A 22740-nucleotide genomic window follows, 5' to 3' on the forward strand; every position below is an offset into this window, starting at 1 on the left:
ATAAGCTTTTTAGATTTTTATGTTTCCTCTGTAAACTACTTATTCATATCCTTCACCCCTTTTTTTCTATTGGAGTTCTCTTTTTCTTATTTTACTGGAGTTCCTTGTATATTTTAAATATTAGTCCTTTTGTCATTTTTAGGCATTGTAAATAATCTCCCATTCTGTCACCTTTCATGTGTCCTCTTTTATAAAGAAATCTTAATTTTGATGTAATCAAAACCACTGATTTTGCCTTATGAAGGCCTTTCTCACTTTTAAGCCATAAAAATATTGTTATATTTAATAGTTATATCTTTTTAAACAGCTATATCCTTTTTTAATAGTTACATCTTTCTTAACAGTTATATCTTTTAATCTCTTTAGTTTTATCTTTTATAAGAAGTTTTTAATCCATCAATAACCCACCTTTTTATGTGGTGTTAAGTGGAGATCTAGTTACATTTCTCTTCATGTACAGTGAGCCACTTTTCCTAACATCACCTAGTTAAACTGTTCATTCTCTTCCTATTGATTTATGGTCCTGCCATTACGGTATATTAAGTTCCCATATGTTCATGAGTTTTTATCAAAACTCTATCTTCTGATCTATTAGTCTTTTTTTCTTCTTATGCGAGCACCACTGTTAAAATGACATTATGATATGTCCTAATAATTGCTCAGGTGAGGCACTCTTTTCTTCATTTTCAAGACTAAGTTGTTTTAGAACTTTATTCTTCTGTATAAATTTAAGTAAATTTATTGAATTCTTCAAAAAAAAATCTAACTGGAATTTTGATTGGGGTTCCACTGAATGATTTGGGGAGACTTGCTGTTTTTAGGTTATTGAACCTGATGTTATAATTATCTCACAATTTATTCAGGTATTTAAAAAATATCCTAGAATAAGTTTTTAAACAAATTTTATTAAGTTATGATTTACCTACAATAAAATGCAGTCATTTTAAGCTTACAGTTTAAGATTTGACAGATGTATACACTCATCTTCATGTACATACCCACATAACCACTACAGTTAAGAAGTAAAACACCTTTATCACCCAAAATTGGTTCCTTGTGTCCCTGCAAGTCATCCTCTCGCTTAACCTAGGCAACTATTTATCTACTTTTCTGTCACTACAGATTCGATTTGTCTTTGTTAGGTTTTCATATAAATGGAGCCATATATTACTCTGTATCTGGCTTCTTTTCTTTTCTTTTTTCTTTTCTTTTCTTGCCGTGCTGCATAGCTTTTGGCATTTTAGTTTCCCAACCAGGGATTGAACATGGGCCCTTGCCAGTGAGAGTGCAGAGTCCTAACCACTGGACCACCAGGGAATTCCCTCTATCTGGCTTCTTTTGCTCAGCGTAATGTTTTTAAGATTCTTTGTTGTTGCTTGTATCAGTATTTCAAAGTGGTTATACTATTTTACACTCTTAATCAGCAGTGTATGAGATTTTTAGTTCCATATCTTTACTTCAATACTGTCCGTTGTTTTAAGTCGTTCTCTTGGGTGTGGCATCGGGGATCGGCAAATTACAGCTCATGGGTCAAAATCTGGCACACCTGACCTGTTTTTGTAAATCGTTTTTGTATTGTATGTGGCTGCTTTGTGCTAACATAGCAGAACAAAGTAGTTCCAACACAGTCTGTATGGCTTGCAGAGCTTAAAATATTTGTTTTCTGGCTCTTTAAAGAAAATGTTTGCTGACCTCTGGGGTAGAGACTTTACATTGTGGTTTTAATTTGCATTTCCCTGATGGCTAATGGTATTGAACATCTTTTAATGTTTTTATTGGCCATTTGTATTTCTATTTATTTATTTATTTATTTATTTATTTTTTATTTGGCCACACCACTTGGCTTGCGGGACCATAGTTCCCCAACCAGGGATTGAACCAGGGTACCAGCAGTGAAAGTGCTGAGTCCTAATCTCTGGACTGTCAAGGAATTCCCTATCTTCTCTTTTTTTGAGGTGTCTGTTTAACCCTTTTGCTCATTTTTAATTTAATATGTTGTAGTTTTTATATCTAAAATTTCAACTTGGTTTTTGTATTTTCTATTTCTTTGATGAAATTTTCTACTTTTTTAAGACTTATTTTAAGAGCAGTTTTAGGTTCACAGCAAAATTGAGGAAAAAGTACCAAGGTTTCCCATATATCTCCTGCCCCTCACATACATAGCTTCCCCCATTATCAACATCCTCTCACCAGAGTGGTACCTGTTTTTTTTTTTTTTTAAAACAGTTGATGAACCTACATTGATACATCATTATCGTCCAGAATCCATAATTTACATTAAGGTTCACTGTTGATGTTGTATATTCTGTAGGTTTGGACAAATGTATAATGACATGTATCTGTTTCCTGTTTTTTCATTCATGGTTAGCATATTCTTTACCTTAATGAGTATAGTTATAATAGCTGCTGTAAAGTACATGTCTGATAATAACATCTGAGATCACATTTTCTTGGCTTTCATATGTTGAGGGATTTTAGATTGTATCCTACACGTAAATATTTAGATTGCATCCTAGACGTAAATATTTAGATTGTATCCTGGAATGTTATGTTTTGGAGACAGGATTATTTTATATTGCTCCAAAGGGCATTGATGTCTTTGTGTTAGTGGGCAATCAACTTGGTTAGACTCAACAAACTCTCATGCCTGCAGTGGGCATGGTTCAAGTGTCAGCTGTAGATTTATTAGACTGTTTAAACACAGAACGTGGGGGTTCTCTTCTTTGATTCTCTTCTTTCTGGAGTTCCCTACTACTCTCTTGCCATCTTGGTTACCCTGGGCTCCTTTTCCTTGTTCTTTCATTTCCTCCAACCAGAGGGATGTCAGGCTTTCTGTTGCAGTTGTAGCTGCCCCAGTGCCTCTGTGGTGGTGACTGCATCCACCTTCAGGGCAAAACTGCACAAAATGGGAACTCAGTAGGTGTGATTGCATACTCCAAGTTATGATACCCCCTCCAAAATGTGTATTTCAGTCTTCAGAGCCCTTGGATAGTTTTTTTGTGTTCGGTTCACAGAGTCTATAGTTGTTCTTTGCAGGAAGATCAATGTATCAGTCTGTCACTACTTGATATTCTTCTGCCTATTTTTAAGTTGGGTTTTTGGTTTTTATTTATGAGTTATGAATATGCTTTAGTTATTCTGGATACAAGTATTTTGTCAGGTAAAGTATCATGAATGTTTTATTATAGTTTGTGGCTTGCCTTTTCACTTTTTTTCCATGGTTTTTGGAGAGTAGGTGTTTTAAAGTCCCAGTTATCAATTTTTTTTTTTACACTTCATACTTTTGATTTCTTATATAAGGAGTCTTTGCCTACTTGAAGGTTGCAAAGATGTTTTTATATTTTACTCTAGAAGTTTTATAGTTTAGGTTTATTTAGAGTTAATTTTTGTGTATGGCATAAAGGTGAGAGTCAGATTTTTTTCACATAGGTATCCATTTCTTGAAAGACTACCAGCTACTCCTCACCCCACCACCCTGGCCCCTTTGGCAAAATTCAGTTCAACATATGAGATTTTAATTTTGAACTCTTACTCCGTTACATTTTATGTCTGTCTTTACACCAGTACCACACTTTCTTGATTATTACTGTTTTACGGTAAGTCCTGAAAACCTTCAACTTTGTTCTTCTTTCTCAAAATTATTTAGCCTATATTAGGCCCTTACAATCCTGGAATAATATTTTATAATATACTCCATACTGAACATGACTTCATGGTTTCTGTTACTATTGTGAAATGGGGTTCCTTTTTTGATTCCATTTTCTATTTTGTTTCTACTGTTGTATAGGAATGCTATGATTTTGTGTGTTAATTTTGTATCCAGCAACCCTTCTGAGCTCCTGTTCTTTTTTTTTTAAATCCTTTTATTATTTACAACAATCTTTTGATAATTTCTGCCAAATTTGTTCTGATATATTGTTTTTCTTTTAACATCTTTATTGGAGTATAATTGCTTTACAATGTTGTGTTAGTTTCTGCTTTGTAACACAGTGAATCAGCTATACCTATACATATATCCCCATATCTCCTCCCTCTTGCATCTCCATCCCTCCCACCCTCCCTATCCCACCCCTCTAGGTGGTCACAGAGCACCAAGCTGATCTCCCTATGATATGCGGCTGCTTCCCACTAGCTATCTATTTTACGTTTGGTAGTGTGTATATGTCCATGCCACTGTCTCACTTTGTCCCAGCTTACCCGTCCCCCTCCCCATATCCTCAAGTCCATGCCTAATAGGTCTGTGTCTTTATTCCCGTCTTGCGCCTAGGTTCTTCAGAACTTTTTTTTTTTTTAATATTCCATATATGTGTGTTAGCATACGGTATTTGTTTTTTTTCTTTCTGACTTACTTCACTCTATATGACACACTCTAGGTCCATCCATCTCACTACAAATAACTCAATTTCGTTTCTTTTTATGGCTGAGTAATATTCCATTGTATATATGTGCCACATCTTCTTTTTTTTTTACATTTTTTTTTATTAGTTTCTGCTTTACAACAAAGTGAATCAGTCATACATATACATCTGTTCCCACATCCCTTCCCTCATGCATCTCCCTCCCTCCCACCCTCCCCATCCCACCCCTCCAGGCGGTCACAAAGCACCGAGCTGATCTCCCTGTGCTCTGCGGCTGCTTCCCACTATCTATCTACCTTACGTTTGGTAGTGTATATATGTCCATGCCTCTCTTTCGCTTTGTCACAGCTTACCCTTCCCTCTCCCCATACAAGTCCATTCTCAAGTAGGTCCGTGTCTTTATTCCCGTTTTACCCCTAGGTTCTTCATGACATTTTTTTTAAAATTCCGTATATATGTGTTAGCATACGGTATTTGTCTTTCTCTTTCTGACTTACTTCACTCTGTATGACAGACTCTAGGTCTATCCACCTCATTACAAATAGCTCAGTTTCGTTTCTTTTTATGGCTGAGTAATATTCCATTGTATATATGTGCCACATCTTCTTTATCCATTCATTTGTTGATGGACACTTAGGTTGCTTCCATATCCTGGCTGCTGTAAATAGAGCTGCAATGAACATTGTGGTACATGACTCTTTTTGAATTATGGTTTTCCCAGGGTATATGCCCAATAGTGGCATTGCTGGGTCATATGATAGTTCTGTTTTTAGTTCTTTAAGGAGCCTCCATACTGTTCTCCATAGTGGCTGTATCAATTTACATTCCCACCAACAGTGCAAGAGGATTCCCTTTTTCCACACCCTCTCCAGCATTTATTGTTTGTAGACTTTTTGATGATGGCCATTCTGATCGGTGTGAGATGATATCTCATTGTAGTTTTCATTTGCGTTTCTCTAATGATTAATGATGTTGAGCATTCTTTCATGTCTTTTTTGGCAATCTGTATATCTTCTTTGGAGAAATGTCTATTTAGGTCTTCTGCCCATTTTTGGATTGGGTTGTTTGTTTTTTTGATATTGAGCTGCATGAGCTGCTTATAAATTTTTGAGATTAATCCTTTGTCAGTTGCTTCATTTGCAAATATTTTCTCCCATTCTGAGGGTTGTCTTTTCGTCTTGTTTATGGTTTCCTTTGCTGTGCAAAAGCTTTTAAGTTTCATTTGGTCCCATCTGTTTCTTTTTGTTTTTATTTCCATTTCTCTAGGAGGTGGGTCAAAAAGGATCTTGCTGTGATTTATGTCATAGAGTGTTCTGCCTGTGTTCTCCTCTAAGAGTTTGATAGTATCTGGCCTTAGGTCTTTAATCCATTTTGAGTTTATTTTTGTGTATGGTGTTAGGGAGTGTTATAATTTCATTCTTTTACATGTAGCTGTCCAGTTTTCCCATCACCACTTATTGAAAAGGTTGTCTTTTATCCATTGTATATTCTTGCCTCCTTTATCAAAGATAAGGTGACCATATGTGCATGGATTTATCTCTGGGCTTTCTATCCTGTTCCATTGATCTATCTTTCTGTTTTTGTGCCAGTACCATACTGTCTTGATTACTGTAGCTTTATAGTATAGTCTGAAGTCAGGGAGCCTGATTCCTCCAGCTCTATTTTTCTTTCTCAAGATTGCTTCAGCTACTCAGGGCCTTTTGTGTTTCCATACAAATTATAAAATTTCTTGTTCTAGTTCTGTGAAAAATGCCAGTGGTAGTTTGATAGGGATTGCATTGAATCTGTAAAGTGCTTTGGGTAGTATAGTCATTTTCACAGTGTTGATTCTTCCAATCCAAGAACATGGTATATCTCTTCATCTATTTGTATGATCTTTAATTTCTTTCATCAGTGCCTTATGATTTTCTGCATACAGGTCTTTTGTCTCTCTAGGTAGGTTTATTCCTAGATTTTATTCTTTTTGTTGCAATGGTAAATGGGAGTGTTTTCTTAATTTCACTTTCAGATTTTTCATCATTAGTGTTTAGGAATGCAAGAGATTTCTTTACATTAATTTTGTATCCTGCTACTTTACCAAATTCATTGATCAGCTCTAGTAGTTTTCTGGTAGCATCTTTACAATTCTCTGTGTACAGTGTCATGTCATCTGCAAACAGTAACCGCATTACTTCTTCTTTTCTGATTTGGATTCCTTTTATTTCTTTTTCTTCTCTGATTGCTGTGGTTAAAACTTCCAAAACTATGTTGAATAATAGTGGTGAGACTGGGCAACCTTGTCTTATTCCCGATCTTAGTGGAAATGGTTTCAGTTTTTCACCATTGAGGACGACGTTAGCCGCGGGTTTGTCATATATGGCCTTTATTATTTTGAGGAAAGTTCCCTCTATGCTTACTTTCTGCAGGGTTTTTATCATAAATGGGTGTTGAATTTTGTTGAAAGTTTTCTCTGCATCTATTGAGATGATCATATGGTTTTTCTCTTTCAATTTGTTAATATGGTGTATCACATTGATTGATTTGCATATACTGAATACTTGCATTCCTGGGATAAACCCCACTTGATCATGGTGTATGATCCTATTAATGTGCTGTTGGATTCTGTTTGCTAGTATTTTGTTGAGTTTTTTTTTTTTTTTTTTTTTTGCTGTATGCAGGCCTCTCACTGTTGTGGCCTCTCCCGTTTTTGGAGCACAGGGTCCGGACGCGCAGGCCCAGCGGCCATGGCTCACGGGCCCAGCCACTCCGCAGAATGTGGAATCCTCCCAGACGGGCCACGAACCCGTGTCCCCTGCATTGGCAGCTGGACTCTCAACCACTGCGCCACCAGGGAAGCCCTTGTTGAGGATTTTTGCATCTATGTTCATCAGTGATATTGGCCTGCAGTTTTCTTTCTTTGTGACATCTTTGTCTGGTTTTGGTGTCAGGGTGATGGTGGCCTTGTAGAATGAGTTTGGGAGTGTTCCTCCCTCTGCTGTATTTTGGAAGAGTTTGAGAAGGATAGGTGTTAGCTCTTCTCTAAATGTTTGATAGAATTTGCCTGTGAAGGCATCTGGTCCTGGGCTTTTGTTTGTTGGAAGATTTTTTTTTTTTTAAATTTTTGGCTGTTTTGGGTCTTCGTTTCTGTACAAGGGCTTTCTCCAGTTGCGGTGAGTGGGGGCCACTCTTCATCGCGGTGCACGGGCTTCTCACAGTTGCAGCCTCTCCCGTTGTGGAGCACAGGCTCCAGACACACAGGCTCAGTAGTTGTGGCTCACGGGCTTACTTGCTCCGCAGCATGTGGGATCTTCCCAGACCAGGGCTCTAACCCGTGTCCCCTGCGTTGGCAGGCAGATTCTTAACCTCTGCGCCACTGTTGGAAGACTTAATCACAGTTTCAGCTTCAGCACTGGTGATTGGTCTGTTCATATTTTCTATTTCTTCCTGATTCAGTCACGGAAGGTTGTGCATTTCTAAGAATTTGTCCATTTCTTCCAGGTTGTCCATTTTATTGGCATTGAGTTGCTTGTAGTAATCTCTCATGATCCTTTGTATTTCTGCAGTGTCAGTTGTTACTTCTCCTTTTTCATTTCTAATTCTGTTGAGTTGAGTCTTCGCCCTTTTTTTCTTGATGTCTGGCTAATGGTTTATCAATTTCATTTATCTGCTCAAAGAACCAGCTTTTAGTTTATTGATCTTTGCTACCATTTCCTTCATTTCTTTTTCATTTATTTCTGACCTGATCTTTATGAATTATTTCCTTCTGCTAACTTTGGGTTTTTTTTTGTTATTCTTTCTCTAATTGCTTTAGGTGTAAGGTTAGGTTGTTTATTTGAGATGTTTCTTGTTTCATTTTTTTTAAAACTTATTATTTATTTATTTATTTATGGCTGTGTTGGGTCTTCATTGCTATGCACGGGCTTTCTCTAGTTGCAGTGAGTGGAGCTACTCTTGAGCGGGGGCTACTCTTCGTTGTGGTGTGCGGGCTTCTCATTGTCCTGTTTTCTCTTGTTGCAGAGCACCAGCTCTAGGCGCGCAGGCTCAGTAGTTGTGGCACTCGAGTTTAGTTGCTCTGCAGCATGTGGGATCTTCCCAGACCAGGGCTTGAACCCGTGTCCCCTGCATTGGCAGGCAGATTCTTAACCACTGCATCACCAGGGAAGCCCCTGTTTCTTGTTTCTTAAGGTAGGATTGTATTGCTATAAACTTCCCTCTTAGAACTGCTTTTGCTGCATCCCATAGGTTTTGGGTCATCGTGTTTTCGTTTTCACTTGTTTCTACGTACTTTTTGATTTCCTCTTTCATTTCTTCAATGATCTCTTGGTTATTAAGTAGTGTATTGTTTAGCCTCCTTGTGTTTGTATTTTTTACAGATTTTTTCCTGTAATTTATATCTAGTCTCATAGCATTGTTTTCGGAAAAGAATCTTATTTAATACGATTTCAATTTTCTTAAATTTACCAAGGGTTGATTTGTGACCCAAGATAAGATCTCTCCTGCAGAATATTCCATGAGCACTTGAGAAGAATGTGTATTCTGTTGTTTTTGGATGCAGTGTCCTATAAATATCAATTAAGTCCATCTTGTTTAATGTATCATTTAAAGCTTGTGTTTCCTTATTTATTTTCATTATGGATGATCTGTCCATTGGTGAATGTGGGGTGTTAAAGTCCCCTACTATGATTGTGTTACTGTCAATTTCCCCTTTAATGGCTGTTAGTATTTGCCTTATGTATTGAGGTACTGCTATGTTGGGTGCATAAATATTTACAATTGTTATATTTTACTTCTGGATTGATCCCTTGATCATTATGTAGTGTCCTTCTTTGTCTCTTGTAATAGTCTTTGTTTTAAAATCTATTTTGTCTGATATGAGAATTGCTACTCCAGCTTTCTTTTGATTTCCATTTGCATGGAATATCTTTTTCCATCCCCTCACATTCAGTCTGTATGTGTCCCTAGGTCTGAAGTGGGTCTCTTGTAGACAGCATATATACGGGTCTTGTTTTTGTATCCATTCAGCCAGTCTATGTGTTTTGGTTGGAGCATTTAATCCATTTACATTTAAGGTAATTATTGATATGTATGTTCCTATTACCATTATCCAAATTGTTTTGGGTTTGTTATTGTAGGTGTTTTCCTTCTCTTGTGTTTCTTGCCTAGAGAAGTTCCTTTAGCATTTGTTGTAAAGTTGATTTGGTGATGCTGAATTCTCTTAGCTTTTGCTTGTCTGTAAAGGTTTTAATTTCTCCATTAAATCTGAATGAGATCCTTGCTGGGTAGAGTAATCTTGGTTGCAGGTTTTTCTCCTTCATCACTTTAAATATGTCCTGCCACTCTCTTCTGGCTTGCAGAGTTTCTGCTGAAAGATCAGCAGTTAATCTTATGGATTCAATCCCTTGTTTGTTATTTTTCCCTTGCTGCTTTTAATATTTTTTCTTTGTATTTAATTTTTGATAGTTTGACTAATATGTGTCTTGGCGTGTTTCTCCTTGGATTTATCCTGTATGGGACTCTCTCTGCTTCCTGGACTTGATTAACTATTTCCTTTCCCATATTAGGGAAGTTTTCAACTATAATCTCCTCAAATATTTTCTCAGTCCCTTTCTTTTTCTCTTCTTCTTCTGGGACCCCTATAATTTGAATGTTGGTGTGTTTATTGTTGTCCCAGATGTCTCTGATACTGTCCTCAATTCTTTTCATTCTCTTTTCTTTATTCTGCTCTACAGTAGTTATTTCCACTGTTTTGTCTTCCAGGTCACTTATCCATTCTTTTGCCTCAGTTTTTCTGCTACTGATCCCTTCTAGAGAATTTTTAATTTCATTTATTCTGTTGTTCATCACTGTTTGTTTGCTCTTTAGTTCTTCTAGGTCCTTGTTAATCATTTCTTATATTTTCTCCATTCTATTTCCAAGATTTTGTGTCATCTTTACTATCATTATTCTGAATTCTTTTTCAGGTAGACTGCCCATTTTCTCTTCATTTTTTAGGTCTGGTGGGTTTTTACCTTGCCCCTTCATCTGCTGTGTGTTTTTCTGTCTTCTCATTTTGCTTGACTTACTGTTTTGGGGTTCTCCTTCTTGCAGGCTGCAGGTTCGTAGTTCCCGTTGTTTTTGGTGTCTGTCCTCAGTGGCTAAGGTTGGTTCAGTGGGTTGTGTAGGCTTCCTGGTGGAGGGGACTGGTGCCTGTGTTCTGGTGGATGAGGCTGGATCTTGTCTTTCTGGTGGGCAGGTCCACGTCTGGTGGTGTGTTTTGGGGTGTCTGTGGCCTTATTATGATTTTAGGCAGCCTCTCTGCTTATGGGTGGTGTTATGTTCCTATCTTGCTAGTTGTTTGGCATAGGGTGTCCAACACTGTAGCTTGCTGGTCGTTGAGTGGAGCTGGATCTTGGTGTTTAGATGGAGATCCCTGGGAGATTTTCGCCGTTTGATATTACGTGGAGCTGGGAGGTCTCTTGTGGACCAGTGTCCTGAAGTCGGCTCTCCCACCTCAGAGCCACAGGCCTGAAGTCTGGCTGGAGCACCAAGAGCCTGTCCTCCACACGGCTCAGAGTAAAAGGGAGAAAAAAAAGAAAGAAAAAAAGAAGAAGATAAAATAAAATAAAGTTATTAAAATAAAAAGTAATTATTAAAAAAATTTTTTAAGTAATTAAAAAAAAAGGAAAGAAAGAAGAGAGCAACCAAACCAAAAAAGAAATCCACCAATGATAACAAGCACTAAAAACTATACTAAGAAAAAAAAAAAAAACAACGGACAAACAGAACCCTAGGACAAATGGTAAAAGCAAAGCTATATAGACAAAATCACACACAGAAGCATACACATATACACTCACGAAAAGAGAAAAAGGGGAAAAAATATATATATCGTTGCTCCCAACGTCCACCTCCTCAATTTGGGATGCTTCGTTGTCTATTCAGGTATTCCACAGATGCAGGGTACATCAAGTTGATTGTGGAGCTTTAATCCACTGCTCCTGAGGCTGCTGGGAGAGATTTCCCTTTCTCTTCTTTGTTCGCACAGCTCCCGGGGCTCAGCTTTGGATTTGGGCCTGCCTCTGCATGTAGGTCGCCTGAGGGCATCTGCTCTTCACTCAGACAGGACAGGGTTAAAGGAACAGCTGATTCGGGGGCTCTGGCTCACTCATAGTGGGGGGAGGGAGGGGCATGGATGCTGGGCGAGCCTGCTGCGGCAGAGGCCAACGTGACGTTGCACCAGCCTGAGGCGCTGTGCATTCTCCCGGGTAAGTTGTCCCTGGATCACGGGACCCTGGCAGTGGTGGGCGGCACAGGCTCCTGTGGTGTGGAGAGTGACCTATGCTCGCACACAGGCTCCTTGGTGGCGGCAGCAGCAGCCTTAGCGTCTCATGCTTATCTCTGGGGTCTGCGCTGAAAGCTGTGGCTCAAGCCCGTCTCTGGAGCTCCTTTAAGCAGCACTCTTAATCCCCTCTCCTCGCGCACCAGGAAACAAAGAGGGAAGGAAATGTCTCTTGCCTCTTCGGCAGGTCCAGACTTTTTCCCAGACTCCCTCCCAGCTAGCTGTGGCACACTAACCCTTTCAGGCTGTGTTCACGCCGCCAACCCCAGTCCTCTCCCTGGGATCTAAGCTCCGAAGCCCGAGCCTCAGCTCCCAGCCCCCGCCTGTCCCGGCGGGTGAGCAGACAAGCCTCTCGGGCTGGTGAGTGCCGGTCAGCACCGATCCTCTGTGAGGGAATCTCTCCACTTTGCCCTCTGCACCCCTGTGGCTGCGCTCTCCTCCGCGGCTCCAAAGCTCCCCTCTTCCGCCACCCACTGTCTCCACCAACGAATGGGTTTCTAGTGTGTGGAAACCTTTCCTCCTTCACAGCTCCCTCTTACTGGTGCAGGTCCCGTCCCTATTCTTTTGTCTCTGTTTATTCTTTTTTCTTTTGCCCTACCCAGGTACGTGGGGAGTTTCTTGCCTTTTGGGAGGTCTAATGTCTTCTGCCAGCGTTCAGTAGGTGTTCTGTAGGAGTTGTTCCACATGTAGATGTATTTCTGGTGTATCTGTGGGGAGGAAGGTGATCTCCGTGTCTTACTCCTCTGCCATCTTGAAGCTCCTCCTCCTCCTGTTCTTATCATTTGTGTTTAGCTTTTCTTTTCCTAAATTTTTAAAAAATTTATTAATTAATTAATTTTTTGGCTGCTTTTGGTCTTCATTGCTGCGCGTGGGCTTTCTCTAGTTGCTGCGAGCGGGGGCTATTTTTCATTGCAGTGTGCGGGCTTCTCATTACGGTGGCTTCTCTTGTTGCAGAGCATGGGCTCTAGGCACGCAGGCTTCAGTAGTTGTGCTGCACGGGCTTGGTTGCTCCATGGCATGTGGGATCTTCCCAGACCAGGGCTGGGACCCATTTCCCGTGCACTGGCAGGCAGATTCTTAACCACTGTGCCACCAGGGAAGTCCTGTCTTCAGATTTTTTGGAATATTTTTTATAGCCTTTTATTTTGCTATGATTATAAACAGTAATTTGGGTTACTTTCTAGTTTCTTTTTTCCCCTTTTCTCTGCATTAATTAGGTCTCAGTACCATGTTGAATAGAAGTGGTGGTAGCTTGAATCCTTTTCTTGTTTCTTACTTTAATGGAAATAGTTGCAGACTCTTAATGTTGAGTATGATGCTCTTAAACTATGAATTGTGCACTTATTTATTTATTTGTGTATTTATTTTTAGTTTGGGAATTGTGCTTGGTTCTTTTTCAGATCTGCTGTGCTTTTTCTAAGATCCTTTTCCTTTCAAATTTCTTTAAACTTTTGTTTCTTTAAATATAATAAACATTGTTGATATGGAGTTTGTAACTGATAGATAATTATAAGATTTAAAGTCTCAGGTCTCTGTTATCTTTTGTTTCTGCATAGTGGCTTATGGTGTCTTATTTTTTTTTAGCTGTTTTTAACTTTGTGCTGACTAGTATATTTATAGGGATAATTTGAGCCCCCAGATGAAGGCTTCTTACACTAGAGAGGATTTGTATTTGCTTGAGCCAAAGAAATAGAAAGTTGAATTCTTTCTGCCTTCACTTTTGGCTGGGTAATTCCTAATGTCTTTTAAGCTCTGTGGTGTTCTTAAGATTTTTAAAAAGTATTTTTTCTAGCCCCTTTAGTTTTATTAATGGAATGGTTAATAATAATAACCTACCTGCCATTACCATAAATAAAATTTTATCATACCTTGACTAGGCTTTTAGTTTCTATTCAGCTTTCCGTTTTTTCTTTCAGATCCGCTCAGCCTATTTTGAGTTAGTTTCTGCTTTGTGCCAGCGTACTCCACAGCTGATGAAAGATGAAGCATCCAAAGTGAGCCCATCTGTCCTTCTTAGCATTGATGACAGTGACCCCATTGTATGCCCTGCTCTCTGGGAAGCTGTGCTTTACACACTTACAACTATTGAGGTAGGTTAAAGAGGTACATTTAATACAGCTGGGAATATTTGTCTTCTTAGTTGTATTTTAGAAGCCTTAGATACCATGTGAGAGAGCCTATCAGATTGTAATATTTAAAACTTGCTAGAAAAATGCTTTCTTGGGAATAAAATATTTAATCCAAAACTTTGTATAAGTCTTAAACTGACTATAAAATGGTAGAGCATTTTTATTTTATTTTCAGTTTAGTCAATATCAATATCCTTTAAACTTATATGGCCCAATGAAATCAACATATCTGAATATTATATTTACGATTAAATATTGCTGTCCCTTTTAGAAAGCAGGGTTTTTTTTTGTTGTTGTTAGTTTAGAAAGCAGCTTTTATAGAAATCTTTTCAGTTAAATATTACTTCTTTTTTGGCTGCCTCAGGCCTTAGTTGCGGCACGTGGGACCTTCATTGAGGCATGCAGGATCTCTCGTTGCTGTGTGCGGGCTTCTCTCTAGTTGTGGCATGCGGGTTGTTTTCTCTTCTCTAGTTGTGGTGCGCAGACTTCAGGGCACATGGGCTTTGTAGTTGTGGCGCACGTGTTCCAGTGTGTGCAAGCTCTGTAGTTTACTGCACACAGGCTCTCTAGTTGAGGTGTGCAAGCTCAGTAGTTGTGGCATGCGGGCTTAGTTGCCCCGCAGTATGTGCGATCTTAGTTCCCTGACCAGGGATCGCACCCACGTCCCCTGCATTGTAAGGTGGATTCTTTACCACTGGACCACCAGGGAAGTCCCTAAATAGTTATTTCTGATCAATATTGTCCTGGAAGCATGTTGTATACATAATTACTAAATGTAATAAATTTCTTATAATTTCAGACTTTTAGTTTTTAATGGTGGTGAGAGATTTTGACCCTCTGTAGGTAGAATACTTGATTTTTATTTGAGAGTCTGTGTCTTTTCTCTTAATTGGGAAATGTATGTTTATGATCTCTAATTATTATTATAATCTTTTTTTTTTTTTGGGAAGGACTGTTGGCTTCATGTAAACGCAAAAAAAAGTGTGTTTCCCAAGCTGTCAGCTATGGTTCGTGAAGGAGGTCGGGGTCTGGCTGCTGTCATATATCCTTATCTTCTGCCATTTATCAGCAGACTCCCTCAGTCTATTACAGATCCAAAGTTGGATTTCTTCAAAAATTTTCTCACCTCCCTAGTTGCAGGGTAAGGAATTTAAATTCTTGACCTTTAAAGCAAAATAGATGTTTTCTTATTTTCATAAATGGGCAGAACAACATACTTGTTATTGTCATATGTAAATTTCCCCAAATTGTTTTGCTGTTCGGTAAACACTTCTAAAGTTTTCAGAGAATTACAATTGGAATTCTTTTTTTGGGTACTTTCAAGACTTCCATGGTAGTATGCAGCAGAAAGTGAGATAAATTATGGCAAGGCCCTTAGGTGGAAATAGGCTCTTTTTCAATGACCCATATTTTGGTATGTTGATAAATACAAATGCCCGAGTGCAGAAAATGAACCAGTGAACTTTTCCATTAACTTAAATATAATAGCTGTTTAAAGTCACACTTAAAACGTCATTTCAGTGTATTTGTTGAACTAAGTAAAAGATACCCAGTTTTAGTAATGATTAAATTTTTTTTTCCACTACAGTATTATTTTTATTTGGTTAAATTCTCTCTTTGAGATTTGCAGGTAGATTGGTCCATGAATAAGAGGTAAATATGTTATTTTCTGTTGATACATTTTGAAGAGATGCTATTTTTCATAGTTCTTCAAGTTTATATTCTAATCAGGCTGTATTTTGGTTGTTCTTAGTTTTTCATTGAAGAATTTTATTTTTAGAAATTCTTTTTTATGCCTTTATTTTGGTACTTTTGTATTGCTTATTTTCTTTTTCATGAAGGAGTAAGCCACAGGTATTTATTATTTCTTAGGCTATCAACAGAAAGAACCAAAACCAGCTTTTCAGAGTGCTCAGCAGTAATATCTGCTTTTTTTGAATGCTTACGTTTTATAATGCAGCAAAACTTAGGTGAGGAAGAGATAGAAGAGATGCTCGTCAATGATCAGGTATTTATAATGTAAAAATCATCAGTGCCTTTGCACACTAACTATAAAGAATCAAGCTCATTGTGTCTTGTTGCCATTTTTATTAATTAGCCTTCCTTGTAAAGATTTCATTTTTATGATTTACAAATTAAGTAATGTGTATTGCTGACCAATAAATGAAAATTTCTGTATTGTTAGTTGTTAGCATAATACCATAATGCCTAAGTACTAGTCACTCTCTGGTTGTACAAACTCTGTTTTAGAGAGTTGCAATGCAAAACAATTTAGAAGATGCAATTTTCAACATTTTGTATTTTAGTTTATATTATAATCATCTTGTTCCTTCTAAAATATGTAGTACATTTATCCTTTTGTGAGCGATTGTGCTTGGCTTTTAGAGCTAGTGATGAGAGCAGGTCCTGGAATATGGTTCCTTATGGTAGGAAATTAATTAATATGATTATATAAGCCCAGATCCTAGTTGATGTCTCATATAGTTAATTTCTCTTTGTAATTTAAGAGAAAGCATTCTGAATTCTGTGGGTCCTATATGTCTTTCATATTGGTTTAGAAAAAAGCAAAAAACTTTGAATAAGTTCAGAAGATGCAAAGAGTTGATGACCAATGATCTTGGTCAATTATCATAAAAAAGAAGTAATTCGGGGAGATACAGTGAAATCATTAGGCTCTTTGAATGATATGAAGATGATTTTCAGGTTCAAATTAACTCTTTTCATAGTTCTGGGAAAAATTCATGTTTTTCAGTTATTAAATATGAAAATTTATAATGTTTTACAAATACCTTGTTTAAATTTTATTTTCCCTGAAAATTGAACTTTAATATTTCTACCTTCTCTTTCAGTTGATTCCTTTTATTGATGCAGTTCTCAAAGACCCAAGATTGCAAGATGAGCAGCTATTTAACCATTTGGCAGAAACTTTAAGTTCATGGGAAGCTAAAGCAGATTTGGATAAAGATGATAAAACAGCTTACAATTTAGAGAAAGTGCTACTGAATTTCTGGGAAAGACTGTCAGAGATCTGTGTTGAGAAAATCAATGAACCAGAAACCGATGTTAAGTCAGTTTTGGCTGTTTCTAATCTATTACAGGTCCTTCAGAAGCCAAAGAGCTCACTGAAGTTAAATAAAAAAAACGTTGGTAAGGTTAGGTTTGCTGATGAGATGCCTGAAAGTAATAAAGAGAATGAGAAATATGTCTCCTCAGAAGGAGAGAATAGTGAAGGCTCTGACTTAATGGCTGAACCTTCTCTCACTCACAGTTGCTCAGACCTTATATCACCCCTAAGGAAAAAACCTTTGGAAGACTTAGTCTGTAAGCTAGCAGAAATGAGTGTTAATTATGTCAATGAACAAAAGTCGGAGCAACATCTAAGGTTTCTTTCCACTCTGCTCAACTCCTTCTCTTCAAGCCAAGTATTTAAAGTGCTATTAGGTGATGAAAAACAGAGTATTGTCAAAGCCAAGCCTCTTGAAATAGCCAAACTTGCACAAAAAAATCCCGCGATACAGTTTTTATACCAGAAAGTAATAGGTTGGCTAAATGAAGATCAAAGGAAGGATGCTAGTTTCTTGGTGGACATTTTGTACAGTGCCCTTTGTTGCTGTGATAGTCATATGGAAAGAAAAGCTGTCTTGGATGATCTAATTGAGGTATTACTGTTCTGTATCTTTTTATTTTCATTTATTTATTCATTCATTCATTCATGCATGCCTGCATGCAGGATCTTTGTTCCCCGACCAGGGATCAAACCTGTGCCCCCTACAGTGGAAGCATGGAGCCCTAACCACTGGATCACTAGGGAGTTCCCTGTATCTTTTTAAACTATAATGGTTTACACTGGCACACTGATTATGGATGAGTAGAACGAGACCTGTATGGGGGTTATTTTGGGATTGTTTCTTAACTATGAATGTCAATTTAAAGACAATATATTCTTGATTGGGATTGAGAAGTACGTGAGACTTCTGGGTAGCTGTTCAGTAAGAGTAAATATGTTAAGATGACAAAAGCTTGGTAATAAAGGGTAAGTTCTTTCAGTCCATACTTTTTAAAGCTGGACTCCCTAAAAAAAAAGTTTTAGTTTTGTAGTGGTTCCATGGTCACTTCATTTACTTATAAAAAGTTTTACCAGTTACTGTTTTTTCTAGCAGATTGTTTCTCTTTTTCTTATTTTAGGTGGATCTGAAATGGAATTCTATTCTTCAGGTCATTGAAAAGGTATCTTAGAGATTTTTTTTCTTTTTTTTGTAGTTATAGGTATACAAAAATTAAACCACAGCTATATTCACATAATGGTATGTGATCAGGTGTCTCTGTTAGAGAACTTCCTTATTATTGTAACTTTCTTCTCATAATTTGAGAAGCCATGGTGTTCACCTTTCTATAGTATTATTTTTCTGGTTAGGAATATCAGGGAAGAATGAACAGGTTCTGGAAGATCCAGTGTCTCTTCCCTAGTGGGTAACAAAGGAAGAGTTAAGCATTTATCTTAGTTTATCTTTTAAACTAAGGTTTCTGCTTTTATCCTAGTTATTTTTTCTTCTGTAGAAATGGGTTGAATGGTTCTAGCTTTGAGTAGAACGCAACAGGAAATTAAGTTTGTTTTACCCTGGAATACTATACAGGCAAACTGAAGTCTTCCCACCTTTATTTAATTGCCATTTGACTAAGTAATAAAATTAGTGATGAAAGTAATAAAAAGAAATCAAGGAACATAATTCAGAAAAATTTTTAAATGGCTTAAGTATTCTTTCCGAATGAAGATGTAAATGATATAACGTAACACTTTTCTAACCATAGAAATGTTATGACTAGCTGCCTAGAAGTCTTCCTTTTCTTAAAGAATTTTTTCATTATTTTAAAATTTTACTTACAGAACTCTAATTTACAAGTTTCTTTTTTCTGTCTTTTTAAATTATGTTGAAAAAAACATACAATTTGCCATAGTAACCGTTTCTAAGTGTACAGTTCAGTAGTGTTAAGTTTATTCACATTATCGTGTGGCCAATCTCCAGAACTTTTCACCTTGTAAAATAGAAACTATACCCATTAAACAATAACTCCCTATTTCCCCCAATAGTTTATTTTTACAAAATAAATACAGAGTATTAATTTACTCTTTTTCAATGGGAAATATAACTTACTAGGCACACCATTTGAATTACTTTATTCAGTACCTCCTCTTCCTATAGGCAGGCTACATGAAAAGCCAAATTATGAGAAAGCTGCTTGATAAGTCTAGAATCAGAGCAAAAGTATATAGTTAATAATTTGATAAGATAAAGATTGATATATCCATTTCCAACTTAGGAATGTACCTGCCAGTAGTTCAGGTACATCTGTTTGGCAGACTCCTCTTCCTGGGCAGTGTTTGGAAGTTCATAGCCAGTGTCTGCTTCCTGTACTTCTGTGACTAACTAGTCTCCTTAACCCCTGTTAGATTCTTTCTGTGGATATGTTAAAACATTGAGAAGTTGGACTTCATGTCTTAATAACCTGAGAGACATTTTATTCAGAAGTTTGCTTTTTGGATTCTGTAGTATTCTATAAAATAGATTGGTTTTATTTGGTAAGCTATCTTAGGAAAGCCAATATTATAGCCATCTAAATTCTAGTTTTTCTTGTTTTTATGCAACCTCATACTTTATGAGCAGAGTCCTAAAGTCAGCTTCCTTAAAAACAAACCTGACTTTTGTAACCAAAAAGAACCTTAGAGATTTTCTAAGTTAACCTTCATTTTTCAAATTAGGAAATAGGCCCAGGTTGGTTAAGAGCTTTGTCTAAGTTCATAAAGCCAGAATAGTGGTAAAGCTTGGACTAAAATAGAGGCTGTCGTTACCTACAATTTTTTAAATAAGGAGATAAAACAGTTTTGGGGGCACTACCCAATCTGCACTTGGATTTTTTTTTTTTTTTTTCCAGATTGCTTTGAAATGAGCCAAGTTGCAAATTCCTTTCTTCTCAGCCCTTAAACCAAAAGAAGCTCTGGGAACATGGATCACCATGCTTTTGGGGGTGGATTTACAGTTTTTTTCCTTGCTTCCCCACCCCATGAAAATAAACCAGTTGCTGTCAGCTATCTGCCCCAGTAACTATTTTAGAAAATTTGGGCAAATGATAAGTCCCACTGTTCATATTGAAGTAATTTACCACTATTATATGTTAATTGTTCTTTAATTTTAGCAAAATTAATGAACAAAAATTTAATATTTGTAGAGCATTTTAAAATCCGTCTTTAAAGTTCATTCATTATTCATTGAACATATCTGCAGTGTTGATAGCAGGTATCAAAGAAGTTTAAGACAGTCTCTGCTCTCAAGGAACTTACAGTCTCATTGGAAACAAGACATACACAGATGAAACATTATAAATAATAATACAACCCAGTAAGTGCTCAAGAGATTCAGAGAAAAGCAGTGATGAGTAGGGGCTGGTATGGATGGGGGAGAATTCACAAAGCAGGTGGGATTTATACTAAATCTCAAATAATGGATGTGATTTTGATAAATAAAGAAGAGGGGGAATATTTATGGTTGGGAAGATAGCATGAACAAAGCATGGAAGCGTACATAAGCAAGGCTTAGTTGGGAATAGGGGGGAAGATACCAGCCTTCTTAGAACTTGAGGAGGAGGCATGGGGGATGATGTTGAGGCCATGATGATGAAAGGAGGTAATATGGTACAAGTAATACTTTGGCAAGTCTGCTTTTTGATCTTCTAATCTTTGCTTTAATTTTATGGTTTTAGGCATGTTCTAGTTCAGATAAACATGCTTTAGTAACTCCTTGGCTAAAAGGAGATATCCTTGGCGAGAAATTGGTAACCTTGGCAGATCATCTTTGTAATAAGGACTTGGAATCCACAGTATCTTCTGAATCTTACTTCTCAGAAAGATGGTCTCTTTTAAGCTTGGTATTATCCCAACATGTTAAAAATGGTAGGTAAAAATATGGCTTTTGTTTTTTAGTAGGGAGGGAGTAGTTTTTTCACCTTTTGGGAGGATTCCATGCTGCTCAGTTTGCATAATATTAGTTGAGAATAACAAGGTTTAGTTCACTCAAATATCTGAATTTTGTAAGCACCCTAAATGTTTATAAATCTCTGTAACATGACTTGGAAGATATTTAATACTTTTAGGTTTATATTTTAAAGGGTTTTGAATTTAGCCATTCACTCTAATTTTGTGTAGCATTGCTTTTTTACTAATTTAGAATAGCTTTTTTTAATGTGAGGGCGTTTATGCGTGGGGAACAGATTGATTTGTTGATGTGGTTTTCTTTTATATAAAACATAAACACCTTTTTTTAAAAAAAAAAAAACACATGGAGAGACCAAGGTGGAATATTAACCCCAAGTAAAGTATTAAAATACACTGGTTAAAAAATAAAAAGCAAAGATTAAAAAAAGGAAAACACACTGTTAATGTTTCTTGTATTTTGTCTGTTTGAATTTTTTTCTGTAGATTACTTGATTGGAGAAGTATATGTTGAAAGAATTATTGTTAAACTTCATGAAACTTTATCCAAAGCAAAGAAATTGTCAGAAGCTGAAAATAATGACTCATCAGTGTCTTTTATCTGTGATGTGGCCTATAACTATTTCAGCTCAGCAAAAGGATGCTTGCTAATGCCATCATCTGAAGATTTATTGTTAACTCTCTTTCAGTTGTGTGCTGAGAGCAAAGAAAAAACACATTTGCCAGGTAATAGCCTACTGCTCAAATGTTTTGTTGGGAATCTCCGGCTCTGACCTTCATAGTGTAAGTGCCCAGGCTTTATTAATTGAATCATAATGTGTTTGAACTTTGAAAGCATTTTGAGTAAAGGACTACAAATCTTAAATACTTTCAGCTTTAGAAACCAAGTTAAAGATGTATGTAGACATTATATCTAAAGTTTTTACTTGATATCAAGGAAACAGTTTTGGAAGGGGCCATGATAGATGAGTTAGAATCTTAGCTCCTTCACTCAGTAGCTCTCGCAAGTTGTTTAATTTCTTGATGCCTCAGTTTCCATATTCATAAAGGGGGACATTAATACCTTCTTCTCTTATAGTTAAAGACATTCGATCTTGGTGTATAGTAAAATGAAATTGAGATTCCCTTTTTAAGGACTATATTCCTGTCTTATATGTTAATTCAGACTTACTTGTGAAAGCAATGTAAAAAAATACTCTTGAAAAAAAAAATGCTGTTAATGGAGAGCCCTCCTACCCAACCCTTTCTTTAATACTAACTTTTCTATTTGGAAAAGGTATAATATTTTTCATATCTCCAAAAGGTCAACTCTCTTATAAATAAGTTCAGAGCAGAAAAAAGCTGACTTTAAAAATCTTAGCATTTTTACATTTATATGGCATGAGTTAGCTTATATTATTGCATATTTATGACATAGTTGTTTTGTTTTAGCCATTGAATAGTAATTTTATGTTTTCTTAATGGTACCTTACAAATCTCAGATCTGCAATGAGTTCTTTGTCAGACATTTTGTACTGATTATAGTTACTTCGTAGGGATTATGAATCACTGTTGACATCTTGATTTTAGACTTTCTTATCAGTAAACTGAAAAATACTTGGCTCTCTGGTGTGAATTTATTGGTCCATCAAACTGGCGACACATATAAAAAGAGTACCTTCCTACGTTTATCTGCTCTGTGGCTGAAAAACCAAGTTCAGTCTTCATCATTGGATATCACAAGGTAACCTTTTTTTGTGCTCAGTTGCAGAGTATCTCTTTAATAATTGATCATTGTCCTTAATAAGATTCCGTGATTAGTGTGAGTACCTATGAAAAATGACTTGTTATATAAGAAATCTACAGGATTCTAAGGGAAGATCCAAACAGATTTTTCCAAAAGGATTTTGTTTTAATGATCATACATTTAAGCTCAATTAATTGGAGAGTGATTTGTTTTGACCATAATAATTTATGGTCAGTGATGTGATA

At 36.8% G+C, this 22740-nt stretch overlaps 1 protein-coding gene across 2 annotated transcripts in view; it reads left to right on the plus strand.

Moving 5' to 3' along the window:
• LTN1 (listerin E3 ubiquitin protein ligase 1) overlaps positions 1–22740 on the plus strand; it is a 67497-nt gene that overhangs the window by 13448 nt on the left and 31309 nt on the right. For both annotated transcript variants that reach the window (XM_060098589.1, XM_060098588.1), the window contains 8 exons: positions 13572–13745; positions 14735–14925; positions 15657–15792; positions 16634–17443; positions 17970–18011; positions 20541–20730; positions 21256–21495; positions 22339–22492. In XM_060098589.1, the coding sequence (XP_059954572.1) occupies positions 13572–13745; positions 14735–14925; positions 15657–15792; positions 16634–17443; positions 17970–18011; positions 20541–20730; positions 21256–21495; positions 22339–22492 (1937 nt within the window). The remainder of the gene's footprint in view (positions 1–13571; positions 13746–14734; positions 14926–15656; positions 15793–16633; positions 17444–17969; positions 18012–20540; positions 20731–21255; positions 21496–22338; positions 22493–22740) is intronic.

The sequence above is a fragment of the Mesoplodon densirostris genome, chromosome 5, assembly GCF_025265405.1.
Source record: "Mesoplodon densirostris isolate mMesDen1 chromosome 5, mMesDen1 primary haplotype, whole genome shotgun sequence".
Lineage (NCBI taxonomy): Eukaryota > Metazoa > Chordata > Mammalia > Artiodactyla > Ziphiidae > Mesoplodon > Mesoplodon densirostris.